The 24,267-nt window shown below is 39.6% G+C and overlaps 1 protein-coding gene across 1 annotated transcript in view; it reads right to left on the bottom strand.

The window, feature by feature from the left end:
• The window catches only part of smc2 (structural maintenance of chromosomes 2), an 89,698-nt gene that overhangs the window by 15,346 nt on the left and 50,085 nt on the right, over window positions 1-24,267 (bottom strand). Inside the window, exons 12-20 of the mRNA XM_069923003.1 lie at window positions 22,840-22,978; window positions 22,553-22,672; window positions 8,797-9,001; window positions 8,416-8,551; window positions 7,657-7,781; window positions 4,712-4,905; window positions 4,067-4,210; window positions 2,604-2,798; window positions 251-451 (exon numbers count right to left, since the gene is read on the bottom strand). Coding sequence (XP_069779104.1) covers window positions 251-451; window positions 2,604-2,798; window positions 4,067-4,210; window positions 4,712-4,905; window positions 7,657-7,781; window positions 8,416-8,551; window positions 8,797-9,001; window positions 22,553-22,672; window positions 22,840-22,978 — 1,459 coding nt within the window. The remainder of the gene's footprint in view (window positions 1-250; window positions 452-2,603; window positions 2,799-4,066; window positions 4,211-4,711; window positions 4,906-7,656; window positions 7,782-8,415; window positions 8,552-8,796; window positions 9,002-22,552; window positions 22,673-22,839; window positions 22,979-24,267) is intronic.

Here is a 24,267-nt window from a genome sequence, read left to right on the forward strand (position 1 = left end):
TACGTGAAAGAGCTCAGGTTATTAACAGCTTCCAAAAATAGTTCAAAACCATAATTATTTCAATTTTTTATTCCAATTGTTCAAAATGTTGTTAAAAATGTAACAAATGATTGATTTTTGGGAGACAAGATTTATAAATTAGAGTAGATAATCAGTTCCTACTTGTGGGGTACAGAGAATTAAATATTTTGGTGCACAAATCTAATTTTATTTCTTCTAATTTCTAAAGACTTTTTAAGTAAAATCATACCCGCTCTTCAGCCTGGCTCAGCATATTCATTGCCCTCACATTAACATTTTTGCCTAGTTTATCTTTCTTCTCCTGAAGTTCCTGCAGCCGCTGGCCTGCTTCCTTAGGACAATTGGCTTTAAAATCATAGACGGTGTTAGTCTGGCCAAAGAGGTGTTTTTCAGAATTAATCCATTCATACTCTTTCTGCATCCTAGTCACCTGCACAGGAAAAAGGAAGAGTGGTGTTGTAAATAGTCCAATTTTTAATTAATAAATCCATCAAAGTACTTGTTCAGCAAGAAAAATAAATTTACTGCTTGAATTGGAAAATAAACAGTATGAGAATTAAATTAAATTCAAAAGGTCACTGTGCCTTCCATATTCATTTGTAAAGCTTATTGAAACAGAAGTGGAATTTGTAAATAATTTAAACAATTTGCAGTGAAAAGTATTCATAATTCGACAGATTGATGAATGTTATTCAGCAACAGAACAGTCGACATTTTGTGTCAGAATCCTTCACGCAAGCATCGCCTGAGTCCCTGCATTGTAAGGCAGCAGCTCTAATAACCCCATTAAATTTAATCGAAGTTTCATGAAACTGGACTGGGTCTTCAAACCATTTTACGAGATTAGCAAGTAGCAAAGTTTCAAGAAGACCCTCATTTTAAAAAAAACTGGAAGAAGACACAAAAGTTTATAAGAAGGAAACCAAGGACTCAGGTGGTGCTTGCATGAAGGATTCTGACACAAAGTGCTAACTGTCTTTTTCTCTCATTGATGCTTCTACATCTTCCATCTATTCCCTTTAGTTAGTGTAATCTTTGTCAGGCGAAATGGATCATTTCTTTTTCTATCTTTTCAAGCACTTTTTTAATAATGTCAATCAAATCTCCCATCTTCCCTTTTCCAGAGAAGATAATCCCAGTCTAGAAGGTCTCTTGATAATCATAATATTTCAACCATGGCAGCATATTCGTAAATTTACACTGTATCCTCTCCAAAGCTGACACATCTGGGAAGTGGTGACCAGACTATATAACCAATATTGCTGCTGGGCGTTTTGTACAGATGCACTGTGACCTTTGCTTTTGCCTTTGTTGGCAATCACAACGTGAACCACCTTTACCTACGGGAATCCATGGACATGTGTGCCAAGATTTCACTGATCCTTTCTAGTTCACAAGAAAACTATAGTTTAAAATATTTCTAACAGAGGGGACATCAACTACAGGGAATAGATGCAAGATGAAAAACCTTTTTATTCAATGTCACAATAGACTGGAACTTAACTGCCTGGAAGAATGGAAAAGGCAGAGACAACATACTTAAAAAGCCATAAATGACAATACTAAAGATCGAGTCCTAGTGTTACGAGCCCAGAGGACCCATAAACCCAGCAGCAATAGATATTCACCAAGACAAATGGTTAAACAAAAGTCGCTTTTAATTATCTTTAAACATGAAAATAGAATCAAACTTGAACTTTGGACTTACTTAATCTAACTTAACCCCCTTCTAATTCTAAGAGCACATGTATTTAATGTGTGTGTAAGTTCAGAAAAGTTCTTTGGTTCACAGTCCAATCTCTCTTCTCATTCCTCCAAGTTCACTGGTTGCAGGCAATTCTTATACTGTGCACAGAATTTAACATTTATAAAGTTCACCAGACTATGGTGTTTGAAAGGTAAATGGTTCCCGCTCAGGAAGGTTCTTGTCAGTTTTCAGAGAGAGATTTGCTGTTCCAGGAGATCCACAACTGATGTACTTCCATCAGCACTCCAGTGCCTTGCTGACAAAACTTGCCCCTTCAGGGTTTTCCAGATGATAACCTCTTTATTTCACGTCACCACAGAGTTCCTTTTGGTTTCTCCTATTCCAAGAAAAACATTAGACAGCCAGTCCTCTCCTCTTGCATGAACCACAAGGGCTTTGACCTGGCTGAACAAAGCACTTACAAACCCGTCTTCCAAAATGGGCTTTCCACAAGCTTGCCAGCTTGTCCTGTTCCAGTCCCAGCTACTGTTACTGCCTGTAACACTGTAGAAGTGATGTTTCTCTCTCTGAGAGAAAGCCTGTTTGACTCTCTCTGCTGGCAAAATCACCTGACCCTCTTAAAACAGCAAGTTCTCTCCCAGACAGAAGGCGGCTCCGACAAGATCTTTTATCTGTTGCCTTTTTTGTAAACAACAATCCATTAGTGAAGTCTCTTGGGCACTAAGAGCCCAAAGCTTTTGCAAAGACTGTTGGCCCCGACATGTCTAGCATGGGGCAGAGCTCCAGTATTTTAAATTCCAGTATATGATCTGCTGAATGAACAATACCAACCAAAATTCAAGATTATTAATTCTATACATGTCCTTGAACTTACTTTTGCAGTAGCATCCGCAGTGTCACGTTTATGCTTATTAATATTGTGTTCAAGTTCCTGTATTTTCAACTGAGCTTCATTCTTCTGTTTTACTAATTCTGATGAAGAATTATTTTTGCTTTGAATTTCCTTATTGTGAGACTTTATGGCTTCCTTTTGTTTAGCCAGTTTATCCTGAGCCTTCTTCACAGCTTCCTACAAAGCCCAAGTACAAATCAAAAAGATCATGCAAGCTCTAGTATTGTGAATTTTTTATATTCTATTTTAAATCATGTTCTAGAAACAGTTCAGGTAGCTGCCACATTTGGTCCTCAAAAGGAAAGAAGTAGTAAAATTGTGCATCTTTAAGAAATTGTTTCTATGGTTTTCTTCAATAAGAAATTCTAGTCCCTTTCATACTTGCAAGTGATCCCAGGAATTAATGGCCAATCGGCCTTTAAAGTGTTAAGTGGGAAAGCAAAATCAGCTCATTGCCAGTGTCAGATAATGACTTCTCACAGCAGGGATTGATTACCTTGACCCCCAAGTCTACAGATGCCAGTGTTGCAATCATGCAAGTGTGAAATGAGCACTTACATTGTGGGATTGAAATGATCCAAGTTTTTCATGAGTTCAGGAATGTGAAGGAAGAAAAGATTAAAATGAAAGTATAAACTTTTACGAGAGAGAGAGAGAGATAAATAGCAATAAAGCAATAGCAGACAATTTTTAAACAGAGTGGGAAAGTTGGTAGCGCTATAGTGCACAATAAAGACAGTGAGGAAAAAATGATGGTGGACCTGAATTCCCAGAATTCCATGCGGCAGAAAAACCCCTCTGTGCATGCAGCCGTGCATACAGCCCTTACTCTGGGGATAGCTCCTTGCAAGTGTGAAAGCGTTCAGTGTCCCAGTTATGGGTGGTCAAGTGTGAAAAGCCAAACCTCCATTCCTATCCCAGGACATTGAACAGCCGGTTTAGTGGGACACGAGTGTGAAAGGAGCTACTGAAAACAGTCCTGCATAATTTAGCATAGTTTCCTATTCAGCATTATTAAAAGACTCCTCCCATAGAAACCTCAAGCCAATTTGGGGAACAGTCACTTAAGAAACACAGAGCAAGGCACCTGTGAGGCAATGACATCAGTCAATGGATGCTTAAAACTGTGTTCAAAACAGCTGACAAATAAATATTTAATACAATAAATTTTTAATGCGGATTGTTTTAAATCACGCATAATTTCAGCGTAAGGCACACCTTGCTTTATTAAAAGTGAAAAGGAAGTCTAATTTTATCCAATTTCTATAAGTATTTCTTGTGCACCATGCACATGGATAACAACATTACATGGTCAAAACATGGATATCAAGAAATGATATCCACATTTAAATTAACCATGAATAAAAAAATGCCTGGTAGAAAGACAAGGAAAATGTGCAAATTAGTCAAAATCTTTTCCTAATCCATTTTCAATGCATTAATACCTTATTATTTGCCACTTCCTCAGCCATGTTTTCAATCTGTTCTTTGTAGGATTTGATGGCAGCATCCACAGCCTCTATTTGCTCTTCATAGCCAGTCTGCTCATGCTTCAATGCCTCGAGTTCTAAAAGCAAAGCATCCACTTCCTACAGACACAATCAACAAAAATCAGCAACTAAAGAAAATAAGATCCTTTTGTATCACCTATTCATCGAAGGCTAATTATGCAAAAAATTGATCAAATTTTTCCATGGGAATTACTGAACCAAGATGATTGGAGTGCAATGTGACCTCAAATTTTAAGAACACTTGAAAGTAAGAACAGCAGTTGGCCCCTTCAGCCTGCCCTGCCATTCAATATTTGCCCCAGGTCTCATCATTGGTGCTAGATTCCCACAGCCTCAATGGCACAATTTTTCAAAAATATATCTACTTCCTCTTCAAATACCCCTCAATAATCACGGCTCAACAAACGTCTGGGATGCAGTGATTCACCACCCTCTGCAAGACTGAGCTGGAGAAATTAATTTTTTTTAAAATTACCTAATTCAGAAAGGTGCTAGTGTCAGTTATTTTAAACAGGTACTCACTTCTCATACTATCCAGAAATCAACCAGATTAGCCAAGGAGCCACACATTTCAGGTACCTGCTTTTTTTCCTTTGACTTCTTAGTGGACAAGTCTGCCTTCTTTTTGGCATCATCAAGCTTCTTTTGAGCTTCCTTCAATTCTTTCTCCCTCTCGGCATCAGCATTTTTCATTTTTTTTTCCAAAATGGCATACTTTTCTTCAAACTTTGTTTGCACTTCTTTCGTTTTGTTGAGTATTTCTTCACACTCAGCTAAAATTGAAGAGAAAATGCAAGAAAAATGTGGTTTTATTATCATGTCTTGTAACATTACACAGCTTACTAGTTGAATTAATTCCTTTGCTGCAAATCTAAAGCCATTGTTCTGAAAGCTAGCTGTTATCAAACTGATCGTTAAAAATGTGATCTAACATTTGACTTTAATGATAAGCACAATGGAGTACAGGACAGACAGCAATTAGGAAAGCAAATTTTATGTTAACCTTATTTGAACTGTATTTGATGGCATATAAGACCCACTTTTTTTCCCCCCAAAAAATATCTCTGGGGCTTGTACGCGAAGTTGAGGTATCTGGCGGATTAGTGGTGCTTATACGTAGCCTAACTCCATAATACTGTAATATTATTAAATCAAATATTAGCATCATCATTACTACCACCACTACCACTACCACCAATACTACTCCCATTACTACTCTTCTTTCTTTCTTTGGCTTGGCTTCGCGGACGAAGATTTATGGAGGGGTAAATGTCCACGTCAGCTGCAGGCTCGTTTGTGGCTGACAAGTCCGATGCGGGACAGGCAGACACGGTTGCAAGGGAAAATTGGTTGGTTGGCGTTGGGTGTTGGGTTTTTCCCTCCTTTGTCTTTTGTCAGTGAGATGGGCTCTGCGGTCTTCTTCAAAGGAGGTTGCTACCCGCCGAACTGTGAGGCGCTAAGATGCACGGTTTGAGGCGATATCAGCCCACTGGCGGTGGTCAATGTGGCAGGCACCAAGAGCTTTCTTTAGGCAGTCCTTGTACCTCTTCTTTGGTGCACCTCTGTCTCGGTGGCCAGTGGAGAGCTCGCCATAGAACACGATCTTGGGAAGGTGATAGTCCTCCTACCACTACTACAACTACTGCTACTACCACTACCACCTCCACTACTATCACCACTACCACTACAACTACCACCACTACTACTCCCATTACTACTACCACACTACAACCACCACTACTACAACCACCACTACCACAACTACTACTACTACTACAACAACAACAAAGGATTCTTTAATTAAAAAAGGAATTACTGTAAAAATTAAAGCTGGATGTTCTGAGACAAATATCTTTGTTTAGCACCAACTCTAAAAAGTTAAGCAGTAGTCATTTGAGCTTGTATTTGTGTTATTGTCTATTTATGTCTTACCTGCCACATATATCTTATTATTTTTATATTGAAAAGTCTTTTATTTTTTAAAATAAACTTGAAATTAGGGTGATAATGGGGAGCAAAGCTGACAGTGATCATTGTCGCTGTGTGGTTCACTAGCATCAACATCATCTATCGTTGTGCACTGAAAACTCCTAGTCATGCTCCAAAGCTGTTGCCATTTTGTGCGTTTGGTGATTATCATAATAAGGGCATTTTGTACAATGGGTATCGCATAACAATAACAACGGAAATACAAATGCAGAGTTGATAGCAGTGAAAGATTTTACCCTCAAGATGGCTACAGCACTCAAGCTATGCTATTTGATACAAATTAAAAGTGGTAAACTATACTAAAGAGCATGGTAATAGAGTGGCAGTGAGAATTTTTGGGGCACCACCTACAGCAAAAATGATATGAGAATGGAGAAAACAAGAACAACAGCTACAGACTGCTTAAAAAAAGGTAAACGCAACCTTCATTGTGCAGCCCCACAATGGCCAGAATTTGAGGAGTTAAAAAACCTGGGTGATAAATTGTGTCAAGGGTTTTTGTTAAACTCAATAAAAATATTTTAAAAAGTAAGATAAATGAGAGGAATTCAGGGAAATGCTTTTCTACCAAAATGATAATTAATAAGGCCAGGAGATTGAGAAGAACAAGGGAATCAAGGTTTTGCATAAACAGAAGGTTGGTGCTACCGGTTCATGAAAAGGCAGGGTTTATCATTGCCTACAAAAACATCCATTGTACAGAAAGTGCCAGTGGATTATGAAGACAACAGGAAGAGTTAAATATCCCATTATTCCATAGGTATGTGAGTGGGTGAAGAAATCTTGGGAAAATGTAAGAACTGAAATTATTGTGTTGGCTTTTATCTATACTGGTAGCTTGTTTTTATAAAATGTTTTCTACTATAACTAAACTCCTTTTGCTGTCTCTTGTAAATTACACCAGTATTATTATTAAAAAGATTTTCCATGTTGTCCTAGTTACATGCTTTGATTTTTTTTTTCTGCTATACTGTAGCTACATATTTCAATAGCATTACCTGTAAATACACTAAAAAAATTCTTAATATTCCCTGCTGAAATGGGATGGGGGTGGGGGGGGGGGGGGAGAATTCTTATATGCCTATGGGTCTTGTATGCTATAAAATATGGTAAGTTCTTCTTGCAGTGTAGAGAGCTGCAGTAATAGCACAGCCAGAGTACTACAGTATGTGCAGTTTTACTCTCCACAGCCATGGAAATATGTACTTGGGGATCACCAGATTGATTGATAGGATTATTTTATGAGGATAAATAATAAAAGATTTGCCCCTACTCACAGTTTAAGAGAGGTGATCATATTAACGATACAAATTTCTGAGGATTTGACAAAAGAATCAATTTCCTCAGGTGGATATATGTTCAGGATGAGGATTTAGCTATTTTGGAATACAGCCCAGGAGCCAAGGCCAAAATTGTTATCGGACACAAAGAAAATCAGGGGATATGAGGAATAGTGACTCAGCACAGGATCAGCTATAAACTGTATTTGGAGGTTCACTCTCTATCATACAATCTCCCCTCCTTAATTAAAGTACCAATAGTTTTTTGAAGGAATTCAAGCTCTTCCTGTTGCTTGTGATACGAGCTCTGCTGAAGCTTCACCAATAGTAATTCTTCCTCCTCAGATTTCAACTCACATTGCAACTTCAATACTCGATACCTGAAAGAAAAAGTGGAAAAAATGAAAATTTCAAATATGCCAAATACAATGCTTTTGATGCAGGAAAAGAGCCATTTATTATATCGCTTGAGCCAAAACAGATCACACAGAATACAATGGATCTATTTTTTTCTTGCTTACTAATTAAGTCATTTTTTTTGTTTTTCATGAAGTCACCAAATACAGAACTTTGAATATAGAACTTAATCGACAACAAATCTCTTCTCTAAATCTATGCAAACATGAAACCCATTTTCCACAGAAATCCAAAAACATCCATTTGCCGAAGCAAAAAGCTTTTTCTAGCAGCTTAGTATCAACCAATGCTTTCTCTCTTTGTTAATAATAACAATATTATAAACAAACTACTAATGGAAAACATTAAAAGATGTGAACATTATTTTAACAAACGTGGTCTGGAAACAAGTGTTTCAGGCAGTGTACAACAAAACTGGTTACAGCAAGCAAGTTTAAACAACAATAGTTTCATTCAGCACTGAAAAATAAATATTTTGCTTCCCAGAGAAAGGAATATGTTTATCACGTGGCTGAAAACCAATCTTATTTCTTAAAATGTCATACAGGTTAAAAAAAAAACTGTATCCTTTCCCCAAAAGCAAAAAAATGGACGTACTTCTCTGCAATATTCTTCAGACTTCCCAGCTCCTGATCCACTTTCTGCAACTCATTTTGTTTGGTTTTGAGCTCACCCTGAATATCCTTCAGCTCTTGAAGTTTAATAAGCACTGAGGCAGACTGCATACGAGCACCTGTTGATAAAATTTGTGTAAGACTGAAGATAACGATGGGCTATATGTCCCTCATGCACACAGACACTATGCACAGATTTTAGAATATGAAGTACAAACATGTTTTCTTGTTGATTGTGATGGACAAATAGGAAATAAGCTGGGGGGAAACAGCATCCATTCTGTGGTCGCAATCAGTGAAAATACGCAAAACACAAGATAAAAGACAGATATCACAAATAAAGAATTATATTTAGCAACCTAACCTCCACTTAATGTCCCCTGTGGATCGAAAGTATCTCCACCAATAGTGACAGTCTTTGACATTATCCGTGGATCAAAGGTCACTTTCTTTGCATTTTCCAAGCAATCACACACCAACACGGACCCAAAAACATACTCCATTGCTTTCTTTAATTCTTGCTCGTAACCAACCAGGGATAAGGCTATGTGCACATTGTCTGCACCTACCTTAAAAACAAAAATTGTAAAACTATTAGCTGAGCAACAGCAAACACCTTACAACACAAGTTTACATGCTCTTCCAAGATACCGGACATTCAGCTGAACAGATACAGCTGGAGTTATGGTCTATATGAGCCCCATTGTTCCTCTCTTATCACATATCAAAATATATTCTTCACATCCTTAATTTGTCTTAAATACCATTCTATGTTGTTCATTGCATTTTTAATTTTTTTTAAATTTTCACAATGAACCATATCAATCAAAATACACACAAACATTTCCCTCTTGAATATACACAGTGGCATTTTCTCCATTTCCCCCTCCTCTCCCTTCCCTCCCTCCTTCCCACCCCCCTCCAAACCCATTAAACATATACAATAAAACCATTAAACAATGTCATCACACAATGAAAATAAACAAGAAAATTGTGTCATCTACTTTTACACACTGGATCAGGCCATTTTTTCTTCTTCTCATTTTATCATTTTAGGGGGTGGAGGTCCGAGGCAAGCCCTCTCTGTTGTGTTCCATGTATGGCTCCCAAATTTGTTCAAATAATGTGACTTTATTTTTTAAATTGTATGCTATTTTTTCCAATGGAATGCATTTATTCATTTCCATATACCATTGCTGTACTCTCAGGCTCTCTTCTGATTTCCAAGTTGACATTATACATTTTTTTGCTACAGCTAAGGCTATCATAATAAATCTTTTTTGCGCTTCCTCCAGTTTGAGGCCTAATTCTTTACTTCTTATATTACTTAGAAGAAAGATCTCTGGATTTTTTGGTATGTTGTTTTTTGTGATTTTATTTAATACCTGATTTAGATCTTCCCAAAACTTTTTCACTTTCTCACATGCCCAAATTGCAGGCACTATTGTTCCTGTTTACTTCTTACAGCGAAAACATCTGTCTGATACTGTTGGGTCCCATTTATTTAACTTTTGGGGCGTGATGTTTAGCCTGTGTAACCAATTATATTGTATCATGCGTAACCTCGTATTTATTATATTTTTCATAGTTCCAGAGCATAACTTCTCCCATATTTCATTTTTTATCTTTATGCTTAGATCTTTTTCCACTTTTGTTAGGGTTTATAGCTTATTTCATCATTTTCCTTCTCTTGCAGCTTGATGTACATGTTTGTTATAAATCTTTTTATGTAATTACATATTCAAAATTGCTTCCTTCTGATGATCTCAGTCTGCTTCCCAATTTGTCCTTTAAGTAGGTTTTCAGTTGATGGTATGCAAACATTGTACCATGAATTATTCCATATTTGTACTTCATTTGTTCAAATGATAATAAATTATTTCCCAAAAAACAATTTTTCTATTCTTTTAATTCCTTTTCTCTCCCATTCTCTAAAAGAAAGGTTATCTATTGTGAAAGGGATTAGTTGATTTTGAGCCAATAATAATTTTGGTAGTTGGTAATTTGTTTTTTTTTCATTTCGACATGAATCTTCTTCCATATGTTGAGTAAATGGTGCAGTACTGGTGAACTTCTATATTGCACCAGTTTTTCATCCCACTTATAAAGTATATGTTCTGGTACCGTCTCCCTATTTTATCCAGCTTTATCTTGGTCCAATCTGGTTTTTCCCTTGTTTGTTAAAAATCTGATAGATACCTTAATTGTGCTGCTCTATAATAATTTTTAAAGTTTGGTAGCTGCATACCAACTTGTTTGTACCATTCTGTTAATTTATCTAGTGCTATCCTCGGTTTCCCCCCTTTCCATAAGAATTTCCTTATTATTCTCTTTAGTTCATTGAAGAATTTCACTGTTAAGGGAATTAGTAACGATTGAAATAGGTATTGTATCCTTGGGAAGACATTCATTTTAATGCAATTTACCCTCCCTATCAGTGTTAGTGGCAATTCTTTCCAATGTTCTAAGTCATCCTGTAATTTCTTCACTAATGGCTGATAATCGAATTTGTATAGGTGGCCTAAATTATTATCTAGTCTAATACCTAGGTATCGGATTGTTGTGTTTGCCATTTAAATGGTGATTCTTATTTAAACTCTGTGTAATCTGCATTATTCATTGGCATCGCTTCACTTTTATTTGCGTTGATCTTGCATCTCAATATTTCTCTGTATTCCTTCAATTTCTTATGAAGTTCTTTTATTGATATTTCTGGTTCTGTTAAGTATACTATGATGTCATCTGCAAATAGACTGATTTTATATTCCTTCTCCTTTATTTTTATCCCTTTTATTTTATTTTCTGTTCTTATCAGTTCTGCCAATGGTTCTATTGCTAAAGCGAACAGTGAGGGAGATAGTGGACATCCCTGCCTAGTTGACCAACTTAATTTACAGTGGTTTGATATATATCCATTTACTGTCACCTTCGCCAATGGTCCCTTATATTATGCTTTAATCCAGTTAATATATTTTTTTCTGGTAGGTTGAACCTCTGTAATACTTTGAATAAATAATTCCATTCTACCCTGTCAAAGGCTTTCTCTGCGTCTAAAGCAACAGCCACTGTTGGTATCTTATTTCCTTGTACTGCATGGATTAAGTTAATGAACTTACAGACATTTTCTGTTGTTCCTCTTTTCTTAATAAATCCAGATTGATCTTGTTTTACTATTTTTGGTACACAGTCGGCCAATCTGTTTGCTAATAGTTTTGCTATTATCTTATAATCTGAATTAAGTAGAGATATTGGTCTATATGATGCTGGTGTTAGTGGATCTTTCCCTGTCTTTGGTATTACTGTAATTATTGCGGTTTTAGATGAATTTGGCAAGTTTTGTGTTTCTTCTATCTGGTTCATTACTTCCAGGAGAAGAGGAATTAATAACTCTTTAAATGTTTTATAGAATTCTATTGGGAGTCCATCCTCTCCAGTCATTTTATTGTTCGTTAGATTTTTTAATATATCCTGTATTTCCTCTATTTCAAATGGTTTATCAATTTGTTTTGCTCCTATTCTTGCAATTTCGGTAGTTCAATTTTAGCTAGAAACTCATCTATTTTGTCTTCTTTCCCTTCGTTCCCAGTTCGGTATAATTGTTCATTGAATTCCTTAAAGTTTTCATTGATCTCTGTTGGGTTATATGTAATTTGTTTGTCCTTTTTCCTTGATGCCAATACAGTTCTTTTAGCTTGTTCTGTTTTATTTGCTAGGCTAGTACTTTGTGCGTTTTTTCTCCTAGCTCGTAATACTTCTGCTTTATTTTCATTATGTTCTTTTCCACCTTGTACGTTTATAATGTTTCATATTTTATTTTTTTGTCCGCCAATTCTCTTCTTTTTGTTGCTAGTTCTTTTTCTGTACTTACTATTTCCCTTTCCAACTGTTCTATTTCCCGATTGTAGTCCTTTTTCATTTTAGTTACATAACTTATTATCTGCCCTCTAATGAAGGCTTTCATTGCATCCCATAATATAAATTTGTCTTTCACTGATTCCGTATTTATTTCAAAGTACATTTTAATTTGGCACTCAATAAATTCTCTAAATTCCTGTCTTTTAAGTAGCATGGGGTTTAACCTCCATCTATATGTTCTTGGTGGGATTGGGATGTCCTCCAGTTCTATTGATAATAACAGGGGTGAATGATCAGATAACAATCTAGCTTTATATTCCGTTTTCCTAACTCTCCCTTGGATATGGGCTGACAACAGGTCAATCCTTGAGTATGTTTTATGTCTACTCGAATAATATGAGTATTCCTTCTCCTTTGGGTGTTGTCTCCTCCATATACTCAAGAGTTGCATTTCCTGCATTGATTTAACCATAAATTTGGCTACTTCGTTCTTTTTGATAGTCTTTTGTCCAGTTTTATCCACCTTTGGGTCAAAATTAAGGTTAAAACCCTGCTTATCTACAATCTTCAAAAAAATATCTTGCATAAATTTTTGATCCTCTTCATTAGGTGCATATATATTGAGCAATATATCTGACACTTTATCATTACATACCTCCCTGCTGGATCTATTATTTCCTCCTCTATTTTGATTGGTATATTTTTATTGATTAATATAACTACACCTCTGGCTTTTGAATTATATGATGCTGCTGTTACATTGTCCTACCCAGTCTCTCCTTAATTTATTATATTCCACTTCAATTAGATGCATTTCCTACACGAATGCTATATCTATTTTTTCTTTTTTCAGTAAATTTAATAGCCTCTTCCTTTTGATTTGGTTATGTATTCCATTAATATTTATAGTCATATAGTTCAACATGGCCATCTCATACTCTGTTTACACCACATTTCCGCTTCCTCACCACTACCTTTCCCCTTTTCCCCATTTTCATCTCTCAGTTTTCCCTTTTTGAACTCAATGTCTGACAACACTTCTAAAACACAAAATACTTCAACAACTCCCACATCTAAAATTCCCTTAACCCCAGGTGTCTCCCCCCTCTCACTGAGTTGCCCCTTGTCGGGCAACCACAACTCCCCTCTCCATTCAGATTGCGAATGGAAGCGTCAACTGATTTAGCAGTGACTGTTATTCTCTCCCACCCAACCCCCTCCAGAAAAGAAATTTATCTTCACAAAGCTCACCCTCTTTTCTTCTCTTTCCCCCCCCCTCTCCCTTACTTCCCTTTTCTTTCCCTTTAGTTCTTACTTATACATTATTTTTACATCTTTATATGTAGTTTGTCGTCGTTCTTTGTTCTTGTTTCATCTCTTCATCTCTTTTTCTGCCCTGAAGGTGTTCTGCAAATTCTCGTGCTTTCTCCGGATCTGAGAACAGTCTGTTTTGCTCCCCCAGAATAACTATTTTAAGCACAGCTGGATATCTTAACATAAATTTATAGCCTTTTTTCCATAGGATCGATTTTGCTGTGTTAAACTCCTTCCTCTTCTTTAGGAGTTCAAAACTTATGTCTGGGTAAAAAAAATATTTTTTGACACTTGTATCCAAATGGGTTTTTGTCTTCTCTAGTTTTATTCCTTGCCCTCTCCAATATATTTTCTCTTGTCGTCTATCTTATAAATTCTACTAAAACGGATCTTGGTTTTTGTTGTGACTGTGGTTTCAGGGCTAGTGTTCTGTGTGCTCTTTCTATTTCCATTCCTTCCTGTATTTCTGGCATTCCCAGGACTTTTGGGATTCATTATTTTATAAATTCTTTCATATTTGCGCCTTCTTCATCTTCCTTTAGGCCCACTATCTTTATATTGTTTCGCCTACTATAGTTTTCCATTATATTCATCTTCTGAGCTAACAACTCCTGTGACTCTAACTTTTTTGTCACTGTCTTCCAATTTTCTTCTTGAGTCATTCACTTCCATTTCTACAACCATTTCTCATTCTTCCATTTTCTAATTTTTTTCCTATTTTTGTCATGACCAGCTGTATTCTACTCACTTTTTCTTCTGTACTTTTTATTTTTCTTTTCATTTCACTAAATTCTAATGTCAACCATTCTTTTAATGCTTTCATTTGTTCTTGAAAATTTTTATCTATATACTGTCCATCTATTTTACCTTCTATTCCTCTGTGCAGAGCTTGGTGATCTTCTTTTTCTTCTTCTGTGTCTGCTCTTGGGTTTGTCTTCTACTTCTCTTCCTGTATCTGTCTCTTCTGACTTTTTTGTTGAGCTGCTTGCCTCAGTTTGTTGGGTGTTTTTTTGCATAGCTTCTTGTTGTTGGTCCTCTTCTTCTGGGCTAGTTATCTGTTGGGCTTCCTGTTGCTGTTTTTCTTTCTCATCCTTCCCTTTCCTTTTCTTCCAGCTGAGAGCCCTGCTGTCGGGCATCTCTCAGCTGGTCGTGTTGTGTAGGTTCACCCCACAGCTGGGCTCCCCTCCCGTCAGTGTTTTCCTTTTCCTCGGTGTGCGCATTGTGCACTTCTGTTTGGCTCAATGAGCCATTTTTGCAGTCCTGTGGTCGGGAGGTCGCGAGCCTGCGGGGTCTCCACTAACCTCGGGGAGCAGGGTCTTCTGTCCACGGCAGGTCCCTGCCTCTTCAGGCAGGTAAGGCCTTCTCCTTTCTCTTCCGGCATCTTTCCTTCTTTTTTTTCCCATTGTTTTTGGTTTTTCCTTCTTAGGTGTCAGTTTCTTTCTTTTTTCCACACCTTTATCCTTTATTTGTTGTGTTTTGTGTTTCTTGAGCTTTGCGTTTTTTTCACTTTATTTCTTCTTTTCTGGAGAGGGCTGGTATTCTCCTATCGGCCACTACTCCTTCACGTGACTCCTCTGCCATTGCATTTTTAATGGTAGCACATTCATACACTTTCTATTCTGTGGCTAAAAATTTACCCAAACACTTTTTATTTATTAATTACTAATCATCTGGCATCTCTGCCCTCTAGCAGAAACAATTCATCTTACTGATACATAAAAACAAAAATACTGATCAAAAGATACATTTTTGGATCTTTGAGATGACTTGGGCCAGCTGGATATGCCCTTCCAGGAAATCTTTCTTTTATTGTGGTCATTGAAATGGCAGATAGATGTTTGTTTGTAAAGTGCACTCCTATAACAGCATTTACAATACACTGTACCAAAAAGTAAAAACGTGAAAAGTCTACTGTATTGTCATCAGAATAAAACAGCACAAGAAACTGCCATTCAGTTCATCACATCTGTTATCTTTTTGTTCTATTGCCCTGCTTATTTCTCCATAGTCCTCCATTCATGTTTCCTTTTCATTTATATATCCAAAAACTTTTTGAATGCTTTTTTTCAAATCAGCTCTGTCAATTTGCTATATTAGACAAAGATTATCATCTCCCCTCAGAACCACTTAAAAATGAGCATGCAATTTTACAAAATCCAAAGAAGGGCCAATTCAAAGTATTCTACCCTAGCCACAACTGACATATAATGATTGAAACAGTAAATTTTGCCCACACTTCCATGATTACCTTTTTGGCCAGCTATTTGCCTATTTGTCCACATTTGACAAGAATGGAGGTGGGGCCTAGATAGAGAATAGAGAAGGCAACATGTGCCTGGAGGCAGGAGGTTGGGGAGATCCTAAATGAAGTTTTCTTCAGTTCTCACAAGAGGAAAGGGCCTGGATCAGGATGAGGTTGGAATAGAACAGGCTTGTGTGTTGGACAATGTTGAGATTGAGGAAGAGGAAGTAAATGTTGGATCTTCTTAAAAACATTAAGATTGATAGTCTCTGGAGCCAGATCCGATAATACCCCAGGTTGCTGTGGAAAGTGAGGGAAGAGATAGCTAGGGCAGTAGCTATGATCTTTGAATTCTCTTTGGCTGCAAGGGAGGCACTGGAGGATTGGAGAATGGCAACTGTGGTCCCCTTATTTAAAAAAGGTAATAGGGAGAATCCTGGGAATTATAGAATGGTGACTCTTACGTCAGTGGTGTGTAAACTATTGGAGAGGATTCTTAAAGATAGGATCTATGATCATTTGGAGAGGTACAATCTAAAGGTAAAGGTTCCATTATTGTCACATAATACATTTAAAATGTAACATATATGAAATTCTTTTACTTTTCTACTGTAAGGAAGTTAGTCACCACTTTTTCCAGTGCCCCTCACAGAAATGAGGCCCCAGTGAGGAATGAACTCATGACCCCTGGTTTACAAGACCACTGAACTATCAGAGTCTCACTACTCAGGGATAGTCAGCATGGCTTTGTGAAGGAAAGTGAAGTTCATGCCTCACGAGTCTAAATTAGTTTTTTGAGGATGTAACAAAGGTAATTGATGAGGGTAGGGCAGTATACATGGTCCATATAGATATTAGTAAGGCAATTAAATTTTAAACATACAGCGCAGTAACAGGCCATTTCAGCTCATGAGCCCGTGCCACCCAATTGACTTACAGCCCCGGTATGTTTCATTTGACAAGGTCCACCATGAGACATTTGTTCAGAAAGTCATGAGGCATGGGATAGATGGAACCTTGGTTGTGCAGATAAAAAATTGGCTTGTATATAGAAAACCATGTAGTATGTAGTAGTGGAAAGAAAGTATTCTGTCTAGAGGTCAGTGACTAGTGGAGTTCTGCAAGGATCTGTTCTAGGACCCTTGCTCTTTGTGATCTTTATAAATGACCTAGATGAAGAGGCAGGATGGGTCAGTAAGATTGCAGAAGATACAAAGATTGGAGAATTGTGAATGATGGTGAAGGTTGTCATAGGTTCCAAAAGGATATAGACAGGATGCAGATTTGGTTGAAGAAGTGGCGGATGGAGTTTAATCAGGATAAGTGTGAGGAGATGCATTTTGGAAGGACAAACCAGAAAGCTGAGTACAGGGTTAATGGTCAGTTTCTTAGAAATGTGGAGTAACAGAGGGACGGACCTTGGGGACCAAATCCATACATTCCCTCAAGGTCACCGCGCAAGTTGATAGAATAGTTAAGAAAGCCCATGGGATGTTGAGATAATTAATGGAGAATTGAATTCAGGAGTAGAGAGGTCATGTTGCAAGTGTACAAATCTCTGGTGAGACCACAATTGGAGTATCTCATTATAGGAAGGATATGGAAGCTAAGGAGAGGGTGCAGAGATTTACCAGGATGTTGCTTGGATTGGAAAATAAGTCTTGTGAGGCAAGGTTAGCAGAGCTGGGACTTTTCTATTTGGACCAAAGAAGGATGAGAGGAGACTTAATAGAGGGTTACAAGATTATGAGAGGCATAGATAGGGTGGACAGCCAGCGCCTTATTCCCAAGGCAGGAATAGTAAACACCAGAGGACATAGGAACAAAGTGATGGGAGGGAAGTTAAGGAATTCATTAAGGCTAAGTTTTTTTTATATAAACAGAAAGTTGTGGATGCCTGGTATTCCTTGCCAAGGATGATGGTGGAGGCTGAAACATTAGGGGCATTTAAGAGACTATTAGACAGGCACATGAATGGAAGAAAAATAGAGGGTTAAGTATTTTTTTAAGGAATATATGGGTCGGCACAACATCAAGGGCTGAAAGACATCTATTGTGCTGTATTTTATGTTCTATTTAAGTGCCTCTTAAATGTAGCAATTGTATCTGATTCTATTATCTCTTCTGGCATTCAGTGTAAAAAAAATCCTCTCAAATCCCCAAATAGCTTTACTGGTATAAAATAAACATGCTGCTGGATAAAAAATTTTGAATGTTACAATCATCCCTGTTCCCATAATCAAATGCATTGACTAATCTTGGAACAGACTGCAGTGATCTGGGATTCACTAGAAGTGTGCAGTACTGACAACTGGTCCTGCCTCCCGGCTCCTCCCCCTGAGGCCCATATATAACCCTGGTTTCCCGCCTAAACCCAGAACCCCTCTGAAGCCTATTCATGAACCCTACCTGTCTTGTAAGCTAATAAAAGTGTTTGTTCTCCCTCCAGTCGAGTGTGAGCTTTTATCTACACTACAATTTTATAAGCTTACAAATAAGAATAGAGGCATTACTCAAGCCCAGTATGCTGTTAATAGACCCCGCTCAGTCCCCCGATGTGGCTGAGGAGTTCGCATATTGGCTAGACTGCTTCCGGGCATACCTGAAGGCGACCAGGGACGTCTTCTATACAGACGAGCTCCAGAGTTGATGCTCATCTCAAGGTTAGGCATGAAGGAGTATGCAATCGTCCGAGACTGCCTGACATAAGAGGCTACCATCGAGGCACTGAAGGTCCACTACATGAAGGCCCTGAATGAGGTCCTAGCGAGGCACTGACTCGCCTTATGCCATCAATGGCCCAGAGTCAATTAACAACTACCTGCTGGATCTGCGGACACTCGCTAAGAAATGCGGGTATGAGGCCGCTTTGGGCCGCATCTGGGAAGATGAACAGATCCGGAACACTCTAGTTGCAGGGGTCTGCTTTTGGTACATGATGCAGCGACTGCTCGAGTCGGGAAGAAAGGACCTCACTAGCCATGTCAAACTGGTCAAATCACTGGAACAGGCCAGTCTTGAGAACGACGATCTAGAAGCCAGCGCTCGCGCTCTCGGGTGAGCACCTACAAGGACCGGTTGCTCCCACTACGATGGTCCCCGCTCTAATGGCTGCTGCTTCCTGAGCCCAGGAGTGCTTTTTCTGCGGAAAGGAATAGCACCCTCTTTCCTGCTGCTCCAGCTGTGGGAAGAAGGGAGATTGGGCGAAGGTCTGCCGCGAAAAGGGAGGTCCGGAGAAGTCCACAGCCTGTACCACTCCTGGATCCGTTTACAGCCCCAAGCTGTCTGCCCCGGACTCGCCCAAGATCACCTGCTGTGCAACCCGCAGCCTATGGAAACAGTGCAAAAAAGGCTCAGTGGCCATCTTGCAGCAGCCTAATTTTGAATTCAGTGCCATCATTGTCGTCAAAGGAGGAAGGTGGGCGGGCATCTTGCCGCACCTCGAGATCGGCACCATCTTACCAGAATAGGTCGACTCAGGATGGAGGAGGCCAATTGAGGGAAGAACACAGCATCTCCGGCAACCTGGCATCGCTGGTCCTAAACCAGAATACACCTCACCAGATAAGTAACTTGATGGTGACAGTGAAGGTAAATGGACATTCGACCAAGTGCCTGATTGAACTCTACGAAAAGTTTCAGACTCATGGACTGTGCAAAAATATAACAAAAATGTACCCCTCTGAATGTACCCAATCTTCCTAGCGTCCCGGTCCCATTTGGTGCACGTACAGAAACATCATATGGTTCATCTGTCATGGGGGGGCAGGGGGAAATGCTGTAAATTTCACATGTACAATTTAAATGAATTATGTGCTCCAGTATTGTTGGGTCTGGACTTCCTGTGTCACCTTAAAAGCGTGACCTTGGAGTTTCTGGTCCCTCAAAACCAGGACCAACTTGTAGCCTCTCCATGCTGAACAGCAGCCACCCCCACACCCCGGTTCCCAAACCTGTCGCCGACTGTAAGCCCATCGCCACCAAGAGCAGGAAGTACAGTCCAGCAGACAGGGAGTTTATAAAGATGGAGACCCAGTACCTGCTGGAGGGGAGGATCATTGAGCCCAGCACCAGCCCACGGAGAGCGCAAGTGGTGGTGGTAAAGGGGGAAAACAAGTCCAGGTTAGTGATTGACCATAGTCAAACAATTGACAGATACACACTTCTGGATGCATACCCACTCCCTCGCATTTCAGATATGGTGAACGATATCGTGCAGTATCGGGTCTACTCGACCATCAACCTTAAAGCTGACCATCACCAGCTGCCAATCTGTTCCGAGGACCACCCGTACACAGCATTTGAGGCTAACAGTCAACTCTATCAGTTCCAGAGGGTCCCTTTCAGTATTACCAATGTGGTGTCTATTTTCCAGTGGCAGATAGACAGGATGGTGGGAGAGTATGGGTTGAAGACTACCTTCCCCTGCCTTGACAATGTCACCATCTGTGGCCACACCGTGGAAGACCATGATGCCAATCTCCAGAGTTTTCTCCACGTGGCAAGAGCCATGAATCTCACCTTCAATTCTGACAAGTGTGTATTCAGGACTATATGACTGGCTATTCTTGGCTACGTGGTGGAGAATGGTGTCATTGGCCCCGACCCTGATAGGATGTGCCCCCTGTTAGAGCTACCCCTCACCTGAACCACAAAGGCTTTGAGGAGATGCCTGGGATTTTTCCTCCTATTATGCCCAATGGGTCCCTCAATATGCCAATAAGGTTCGTCCCCTCTTAAAGGCCATCACCTTCCCCCTTTCGGCTGAAGGCTAGACAGCTTTTAATTACCTCCGAAGTTACATTGCAAAAGCTGCCATGTGGTAGATGAGAATGTATCTTTCCAAATGGAAAGTGATGCTTTGGTCGTAGCCCTGGCCGCTACTCTCAATCAGGCGGGCAGGCTGATTGCCTTTGTTTCACGGACAGTTCAAGGCCACGAGCTCCAGAAACCATCTGTGGAAAAGGAGGCTCATTGTAGAAGCCGCAAGGCACTGGAGGCACTACCTGGCTAGTAGAAGATTTACGCTCCTCACGGACCAGAGCTCTGTCGCATTCATGTTCAGCAACAGCAAGAGGGGCAAAATCAAGAATGACAAAATTGCTAGGTTGAGGATCAAACTCTCCAATTACAATTTTGACATCGCCTACTGGCCAGGGGCCCTTATGGCCCTCCAGATGCTTTGTCCAGGGGATGCTGTGCATCCGCACATACCGGTTAATTGCAGATAGCTCTGCTATCCAGGGGTTTACCCGCATGGCTCATTTTATCAAGTCCTGCAATTTGCCCTACTCAATAGAAGATGTCAGTGAAATGACCAGGTCATGCCAGGTTTGCGCTGAGTGCAAACTGCACTTTTTTTTGCCCGGCAACAAAAGTACACCTGATTAAATCATCCACTTTCTCTCGGTCACCAATGAGTACTCCCACTTCCTGTTTACCATCTCGTACCCAGAGACGGCCACCTTGTCCATTATGAAGGCCCTAGTCTCTATTTTCACCCCGTTCAGGTATCCCGGCTATATTAATAGTGACCGGAGCTCAGCCTTCATGAGCGACAAGCTGTGTCAGTACCTGCTGTTGAGGGGCATCGCATCCAGCAGCACTACCAGTTATAACCCCCGGGGGAATGGGCAGGTTGAAAAAGAGAACATTACGATCTGGAAGGCTGTCAAACTTGCCCTGAAGCAAAAAGGCCTTCCAGACTCATGCTGGCAGGATGCCCTTCCCATCGCACTCCACTCAATTCAGTTGCTACTCTGCACTGTGACTAGTGCTATTCCTCATGAACTCATGTTTACATTCGACTGAAGGTTGGCATCAGGGACTACACTCCCAGCCTGGCTCACTTGTCCTGGTCTGGTCCTTCTCAAGAAGCATGTGAGGAGAACCAAGGCCGAACTCCTGGTGGAAAGGGTGAAATTACTCCAGGTCAACCCCACGTACGCCTACATAGAGTACCCGGATGGCAGGGAGGACACCGTCTCCATCAAGGACCTGGCACCTGCCGAAACAGAGGATCCGTTGCCTCAGGTGCCCCACAAGCTACCGAGCTTTTCTCCCCACACCCACTCAGGGCCTCAGGGGACCCAGTTCAGGAGGAGAGTGAACCCCCCTCTATCGTCGAGCTGGAGCCCCAGCCCACTACCCTTCCATCACAGGCAGACCAGGAGACTCAAGGAGCCCAAGGCCCCGCAGTGCTAAGGCACTCCACCAGGATCTCCAGACCCCCGGACCGCCTGAATCTGTAAAGGGTATTGTAAATATTTCTCTTCTGTGTCTATTACCAGCATCTGATCCTTGTTCTCTTCATCCACAGACCATAATTCTGAAGGGAGGGTTGAATGTAGTGAACTGGGATTCACTAGAAGTGTGCTGTACTGACGACTGGTCCCGCCTCCTCCCCTGGCGCCCATATATAACCCTGGTTTCCCACCTAAACCCAGAACCCCTCTGAAGCCTATTCGTGAACCCTACCTGTGTTGTAAGCTAATAAAAGCACTTGTTCTCCCTCCAGTCGTATGTGAGCTTTTATCTACACTACACGGACATACATATCTGTTATCATTGACATGATATCAGAATTTTTTTTTCCTCTAAAAATCCACTGTTTTATTACTTGTAAATGGGCATATAAATAAACAGGCAGGCAGAACAATGAAAGACAGTACACTAGCTATAATTGAAACATCTCAATATTTGAGCTTACCAGATTTTTGGCTGTTTTAACAATTCCTTCATTAAGACATTTGGCAGAGATTTTGTTAAGTGGTATAATGGTGTATCTTCTTTTAAGCTCTCCTTTTTCTAAAAGTTTTTTCCCAGTTACCTAAACAAAGAAATAACATTGAGTAACTCCTCACTCCTAATTATTGAAGGAAAACTACCACCATTTAAGAATATCAGTTTTGATTTGACTGAAGAGTATATTTTAGTTTGAAACGTACTAAATGATTTGCTCAAAAGCACTTATTATCATCTGTACTTGTCACCTACCTCTGTGTCCACCACAACATTATATAGACGACCTCCAGCAACCACTTCCAATGCTGTTGCTGTGGATGTATCTTTCACTGATAGAAGTGTAGCAACAAGGCCTTTCACACGATTAGAGTCCCAATTTTTTTCAGGATCCCTAAAATAAACATTAAAATTTTTAATTTGTAAATCAAAGGTTTGTGCAATAGATAGAAATCTACTTCACCACAATTATGAAAAGACCCCTGAAAAAATATTAAAAACATGACTAGGCAAAAAAATGCTTTGACATAGACTAGAAGGGTTGAAGGGCCCTGTTTCTGTGCAGTATGGTTCTGTTTTAGTTTACCAATAAATGCAATCCAGAATATAGTAATATTAAAAAAATGTTAATCTATTGTTTAATCAAATACTAACACATGCAAAAGTAACAAATAAAAAGATTCCAAAATGGAATATGTTTGTATGGATGGTGTTCTGGAAAATTATAGCTGTATATTTTGGCTGCATAAATCACTGCACCACAAGCCCTTTTGGCTGTTCTAGTCTGTGTCAAACCATTATTTTTTGCCTAGTCCCACTGATCTGCACCCAGTCCATAACTCTCCCTATCTCTCCCATCCGTGTACCTGTGCAAATTCTTCTTAAATGTTAAAATTGAGCCCGCATTCACCACCTCAGCTAGCAACTCGTTCCACAGTCCCGCCACTCTGTGTGAAGAAGTTCTCCTCGCATGATCCCCTAAACTTTTTCCCCTTTCACCCTTATCCCATGTCCTCTGGTTTTTATCTCACCTACCCTCAGTGGAAAAAGCTTATCTACATTTACTCTGGCTATCCCCCTCATAATTTTATATACCTCTATCAAATCTCCCCTCATTCTTCTGCGCTTCAGGGAATATAGTCCTAAACTATTTAACCTTTCCCTGTAACTCAGTTCCTGAAGTTCGGGCAATATTCTAGTAAATATTCTCTGCACTCTTTCTTCCTTATTGATATCTTTCTTGTAGTTAGGGGACTAAAATTGCACACAATAATCCAAATGTGATATCACCAATGTCTTATACAACTTTACCATAACATTCCAGCTCTGATACTCAATACTTTGATTTATGAAGGCCAATATGCCAACAGCTCTCTTTACAACCCTACTCACCTGTGACACCACTTTCGGGGAATTGTGTATCTGTATTCCCAGGATCCTTTAAATGCCCTACCATTCACTGTGTATGTCCTTTCTTGGTTTGTCCTTCCAAAATGCAGTACCTCACACTTGTATTCATTAAAATCCATCTGCCATTTTTAAGTCCATTTTTCCAGCTGGTCCGGATCCTTCTGCAGCTTTGAAAACTTTTGCTGTCAACAACACCTCCAATCTTAGCAACACCTGCAAACTTGCTGATCCAATTTACCACATTATCATCCAGGTCATTAATACAGATGATAA

The sequence above is a fragment of the Narcine bancroftii genome, chromosome 1 (genome assembly GCF_036971445.1).
Source record: "Narcine bancroftii isolate sNarBan1 chromosome 1, sNarBan1.hap1, whole genome shotgun sequence".
NCBI lineage: Eukaryota > Metazoa > Chordata > Chondrichthyes > Torpediniformes > Narcinidae > Narcine > Narcine bancroftii.